The sequence below is a fragment of the Octopus bimaculoides genome, chromosome 12 (genome assembly GCF_046866305.1).
Source record: "Octopus bimaculoides isolate indiv1 chromosome 12, ASM4686630v1, whole genome shotgun sequence".
NCBI lineage: Eukaryota > Metazoa > Mollusca > Cephalopoda > Octopoda > Octopodidae > Octopus > Octopus bimaculoides.
This window is the reverse complement of record NC_142939.1, coordinates 62,417,739-62,424,439: the sequence shown is the minus strand read 5'-3', so window position 1 is coordinate 62,424,439 and position 6,701 is coordinate 62,417,739. Positions and strand designations below refer to the sequence as shown.

General features: G+C 33.8%; 1 protein-coding gene across 5 annotated transcripts; it reads left to right on the top strand.

The window, feature by feature from the left end:
- Positions 1-1,852: 1,852 nt before the first annotated feature.
- LOC149133115 (immediate early response 3-interacting protein 1-like) lies at positions 1,853-5,125 on the top strand. 5 transcript variants are annotated; one of them, XR_016243876.1, is made up of 3 exons: positions 1,853-2,004; positions 2,885-2,983; positions 3,652-5,125. XR_016243876.1 is itself a non-coding variant. In XM_089361186.1 (3 exons), the coding sequence occupies exons 1-3, from the start codon at positions 2,657-2,659 to the stop codon at positions 3,705-3,707; spliced, it is 180 nt and encodes a 59-aa protein (XP_089217312.1). In that variant the 5' UTR covers positions 2,465-2,656; the 3' UTR covers positions 3,708-5,125. The 5 variants fall into 5 exon arrangements, 1 of the variants encoding a protein (XP_089217312.1); XR_016243877.1 differs by having other exon boundaries at positions 1,869-2,000; XR_016243878.1 differs by lacking the exon at positions 1,853-2,004 and adding an exon at positions 2,072-2,353.
- Positions 5,126-6,701: the final 1,576 nt, after the last annotated feature.

Here is a 6,701-nt window from a genome sequence, read left to right as displayed (position 1 = left end):
GCAACAGAGTAAACTCTGCTGAAAGTAGCTAAGAATCAACTGATGGTATTAAACTAGGCAACAAAATGTGCAAAGAGCTGGAATAGACACTGCAAAAAATTTCATCTGATGGTCTCACAACTCTGTCAATCTATCATTTTTGACTGATATTTTATAACTGCAAGAAGTTGAAAAGCTAAGTTGATCTCAAGGGGAATTAGAACTCAAGATGCAGAGGTTTGGAACAAATGCAAAACTATGCTTTATACTTGGTACTTTGCCATTTTGCTTTTGGTATTGAAAGCCAAGTAGGAGTGGAATATTATCATATCTAGAGACAAACACATTTAATATTTTCATCTATGGCATGACCGTGTGGTTAAGAGGTTTGCTTGGTGACCACAAGATTTCAGGTTCAGTCTCACTGCATGGCACCTTGGTAAAGTGTCTCCTATTATAGCTTCAAACCAAAGTTATGTTGTGTGCATATGTATTTATATATATAATGAAAGAAAGGGCATCTTTCTTTCATTATATATATTGAATTAGAATAGATGTTCATCAAAATGTTGTATGAACAGTAAATAAGAAATAAATATTATGATTTGTAAAATAGTTTCATTTTTTAAGAATTTTAAGCATTCAAAGTATGAGTTCATTGTACTGGGACAAACTTATGAAATGCGTTGTGGAATGAAAAATGTATGTACTATCATCGTAAAATTTGAACTGCTACAAATACGTAGTGGAAAAAAAAATTATCTACTCTCATGGAGAAAGTGTAACTGTATGTATATGTATTTGGACTGGCTCTTGTGCGGGTGGCACATAAAATACACCATTTGAGCGTGGCCGTTGCCAGTACTGCCTGACTGGCCTTCATAGGATTTTCGAGCGAGATCATTGCCAGTGCCCCTGGACTGGCTCTTGTGCAGGTGGCACATAAAATACACCATTTTGAGCGTGGCCGTTGCCAGTACCGCCTGACTGGCCTTCGTGCGGGTGACACGTAAAAGCACCCACTACACTCTCTGAGTGGTTAGCGTTAAGAAGGGCATCCAGCTGTAGAAACTCTGCCAAATCAAATTGGAGGCTGGTGTTGCCATCCGGTTTCACCAGTCCTCAGCCAAATCGTCCAACCCATGCTAGCATGGAAAGCGGACGTTAAACGATGATGATATATATTATATATATAATATATTATATATATATATTGTATATATATATATATATATATATATATATATATATATATATATATATATATATATATATATATATATATAATCTACATATTATTATATATATATACATATATATATATTATATCATCATCATCGTTTAACGTCAGCTTTCCATGCTAGCATGGGTTGGACGATTTGGCTGAGGACTGGTGAACCAGGTGGTTACACCAGGCTCCAATCTGATTTGGCAGAGTTTCTACAGCTGGATGCCCTTCCTAACGCCAACCACTCCGAGAGTGTAGTGGGTGCTTTTACGTGCCACCTGCACGGGTGCCAGTTCAGCGGCACTGGCAACGATATATATATAATCTATCTCTATATATATAGTTAATAAAAAAAAAACATATATCAGAAAGAAGCACACTCTAAAAAATAGAGTAGTAATTATTACAACAAAATTTTCTGGAGACTCGGAGAGGCCTAACGACAAACGGAGAGATTAAATTATATACTAATGGAAGTGGCTGTTGCAAGATCTGCATCGCGATCAGAACCAAAAGTCTTAAGGACTATATAAGAAACCTGGCGCATTAAACAGACGTAAAGAAGTGTTTTCTAAATGTACCCACTTCAAGCGTTACTTACGTTTGCACGTTAGGCCTCTCCGAGTCTATAAAAGTTATTTTCCTTCTTCTGATTAAGGGGGAATAACCCGTTCTCATTAACGTTTTTTCGGATTCCTCTTGTTCTGAGCGTTTCCTCACGTCTGCGACGAAGATACTTTAAAATTTTGTATTTATATAGAGTCTGACAAGCTGTCCACAAGTCTTTGGCTTTGTGGGTGCGAAACCTTGGATAACTCTATTTAAAATTTTGTTGTAATATATATGTATATATTTATTTAGATATATATATATACCCTTATAGGGCTTTATTTTGCTGGAAATTAATACATTTGTATTGAAATATATTTCATTTATAACTTCTTCACTGTTCTCAGTTCTGTTAACGGCTGGAAGTTCGGGCGAGTATACTTGGCATTGATGTGGCAACATTTGAAATAATGTCTAGGTCAATGCAGCTGATGAAGACTGATCAGATTTACGTTGTGAAACGTATTTGAAGGGTCTGAAACCGGTCCTGCATTATCCGATTCTGGGTTGTCCATTTATCGAATGTTCTTCCTACAGGTAAGACAAATTTTTCATGTGTGTTGCACACACGCATTTTTGCCAGTATACACGCAGTGAAGCTATACAATAGCGTCGTAATTATATCGATTGCTATTTTCCAGTTAATATTGGTGCCTTGTTGTACCACTCTTCTGAATTTATATATATATATATATATCACCAAATTAGATTCTATGTATAGAATCGCTTAACTCTTTACTGTCTATGCCAGTCTCCTTTGCCTTACATCTCACTGTTAATAACATAAGAGAGTATTCAAATTGAACAAGAGTTAAATGAAACTTGAAATTATATCATTAGATGCTGAGCTGTAAAGCTATACATGGTAAGGAGTAAAGGGAGATAACTAGATATCACGATATTTTGTCTGATTTCTTAGTCATTACATGTTTTTCATTTCTAACATCATTGGCAGAAGAAGGTGTAGTTGATTGATTTTACCACAGTTCTTTACTGATATCGTATTTTATCAAGGCTATCTCACATAAGATATTGATAACATCTTGTCTTGGCTGTTTCGTCTTTCAGTTGGTTGGGGTACAGCAGAACAAAGAGGTTTCGGTGAACAACCAGGCATAAAAGCGCAACTAATTAACCTTGTGAGAGCAATACGAACAGTGATGAAAAGTAAGTGTTACTTTCAGTTTTTCTTCTCCATTATTATTTTTATTATAACTATTTATAATTATAATGTTGATGAATGAAAGAAATTCTTGGAATTAAAATTACTCTCGTTATTTTTAATTCTTTAAAATCTGGTACTTACTCTACCTCTAAGTTACAGGGAAATAAACAAACCAAAACTGGTTATCAAATGGTGATGATGGACAAACAAAAAGACACACAAGTATACAAACTCTCATGCACACATACACACACACACACACACACACAGACACACACACACACACACACACGTGCACATTAGGGTTTCCACACAGTATCCGTCTAACAAATGCACTCATAAGTCATTGTTTGGTCCAGGTCTATAGTTGAACACACTTGCCTCAGATACTGTGCAATGGGACTGAACCCAAAACCATACTGTTGCTAAGTGAGCTTCTTAACCAACCACCACCACAATCATAGAGCCATGCCTGCTAAAAATGCATTTGGCTGTTTTATTTATTTATTTTTTTTCCCTCTCCAAATTTGAAATTAAAGCATTTTGAAAGGAAATATTGAAATTAAAATTACTTTTAAACTGTTTTCTGTAACAGAACAGATTTTTTTTCTCAAAAATTTATTTTTCAGTTTATCATCAATGGTTTTATATTCTTACTTTTCTTTTTCAGTTCCACTGATTGGCTTAAATATACTCACAATCGTTGTTAAGTTACTATTCGGTTAAGGACTCTTTAACCTGTGGCAAGTTCATTCAGCTTTATCATGCAGAAGGAAACAAACACTACAGCTTCTTCAAAGACCATTGCATTCAACAACAGCTGCATCAGTAACGGTAAAGCAATGAAGAACTATCTACTAACTTCTCGTTGACATCCTATATAAAATTAAAATTTCTTCAGTCGTAGAAGTGATACATATATAACTATATATATATATATATATATATATATATATACACACACTTATATATATGTATATTTTCCACTGCATGGTGCTTCAATGTTTTACTGTTTCTGTTAACAATCATAATGTGTAAGGGCCATTTTATTGTGTTGCAATAAGATTATTAGTGTATATTAATTTTTTTTTAATTCTGTGTTTTTTACAAAAATGCATTGCATTATTTTCATTTCCAAAGAACACATAAAGAAAAATACCAAACAATAATGTTAATTTTTTTTTTAAATTCTTAATTTTTTTTTTTTTTTTGTACTCTCTCTCCAGAAACTTTCATAAAATATATTCTTATGGCTTATCCACTAACAACGAAATTATTTGTTATTTTCAGCAATATTTACTGATAAAATTATTATTTTGGATTTGAATTTTTATATATTTTCCAAAATATTTACTTATTAACTAGTTTGTTATCTCTGCATCCCTGCATGCATACATATAATGGCTTCACTTTTAAGTTAAGTTAAAACTATTTGTCTTCAAACTTCCTGAAATGACCTCCTTCTGTTGCGCTCTGGTCTCTTTCTGCCACAGCTTCTGCTCTTCTAAACTTGAAGCAATACCAACTATGTGTGCTCACCTCTCTCTGTCCTTCTTATATCTATCATTGATTTAATCATCAAACCCTTTACTAAATAGACAGTGGCTAATTCATGCCCCAGGTCTCTCTGAAACATTCTTCTTGCAATGGTCTCCCTTCCAACTAGTTTAATGAAATTGAACATCACCAAACTCAAGGACCCTAAAGGTGTCTTAAAAAGGTTAGGAGCACAGCACTACATGCTTCCTCCAGACACCATATAAACAGACTAAAGGCATTAAATTCTTTGAATAATTTAGTCTCTTTTGGGTGGTAAGTTTACTAAATACATACAAACATGTATCTATGTACATATAGTCACACACAGACACATAAATATTTACATACACACATTTATACACACACACGTATATTTATATATAAATAGTGAGTTCAAATCTTACAACAGCTATAGTGTTCTCTCCAGGGTGGCAGACAGCTCTCTGCCTTGGTTTATTTTCCTACTTCAGAGATAAGTTGTTAGTGGTAGAAAAAAACAACAACATTCAGCCATAAAAACAATTTGTCTAAAAACTAAAAGGTAAAACATGATGTTTCCAAGGTAAAAATAATGGATGTAAAATAAATCTGTTTATATTAAATAAGACTCTTATAATTCATTGATTTTCTAATTATTGCATTTTTTTTTTTTCTTGGAGTTTCTTTTATTTTGCTTTTTTGCAATTCTCAATCTTTTGTCAAGGTCTTTTGTTGATCATATCAACCCTAAGAAATATGTCCTTAACTCTGCTACTTATCTCAATAATATACATGTTCACTCAGCTGGTAAAATGACTGCGAATACATTACTTATAATATATAAGCAAATACACTGTTCTTATATACTAAAGGTGACACATCTTGTCTAGGAATGTTTTTGGCAGTGAGAACATGTCATTGACAAGGCTTAATGAGGCCAAAGTGCTTCTGCTGTTGGCATGATTTTTACCTCCCTCCAATACATAGTGAGTTTTTTAAACACAGCACTCCACACGAGATGTTATTTCTGGACAAATGATGCTGCTGTAAATTGCCTTTCGCTGATTACTTACATAGAGTATGATACATAAATGGCTATGTTTATTTAATACTGCTTCCTATATTATGAAATACTGAGGTTTTTTTGGGACATCAATGCAATAACAAGCATAGGGATAGACAGACAGACAGATGGAAGCAGATACAGGCTGGTGACAAGAAAGGCTCCTGGTTCTAGAAAAATCTGCATCTATGAATTATTCAACCCACGTGAGCTAGGAAAAATGGACATTAAATGAAGGTGATGACTTTAGTAGAAATATGGCATCAAAAGGCTTAAAATTGACCTTAATTCTTATTGAAACCAAGCAAGACCTTGTAGAGTTAGTTTTATCATTTGACAATTCTTTGGAATCCTATTTTCTATGGATGGCTGGTCACCCATGGTTATCAACCAGCGTGGAGAATGTTCTGTTTTAAAACAAAAATGTGTTTTATTTAATCTTGCTTTAAGGTAATAAATATTTTTCTTTTTGTTCAAGTACCAAGAAATTTGGTAAAAGTTGCATCAGAAGTCAATATGAGGGTTTCTCTGATGGTAACTACCACAGTATAGTTTGTTCTAACAGAACATCCATGTTTAAGTGGAGATAAATATTACCTCTTGATATTAATGCCATCTCGGTTGCTGATTTTTTTAATTTAAGCTATATGCTGGCAGGATTGTTTGCACACTGGACAAAATGCTTAGTGGTATATCATCCATCTTTGTTTTGAATTCAAATTCTATGAGGTCAACTTTGACTTACATCTTTCGGTGGGGGTAAATATAAAAAGATAAAAAATATTAATAGCAAAATGATGAGTTTGTTTTTCCAATAACACTTGTCTTTGGTCAGGAAGTATTACTTCCTATTTGTTTCCGTCGAGAAATCAAAGGAAATGACTACTAATTCCCTTCAAATTTTGCTTTTGTGACTTGGTCAGTGCAATAAGTAGCAGCTGAGCACTGGGGCTCAAATGTAATCCACAAGCTCTCTACCCCAAAATTTCAGGCCTTATTCTTAAAGTAGAAAGGACAATTATTGGAATGTATATGCTATATTTCCTGATATAGCAACAAAAGTGTAGCTTCCAAAGTTACATTGGCAAGTAAAATGATTTTTTCCTCATCTTTAGCACATTGCATTTTCTTTAGACTTA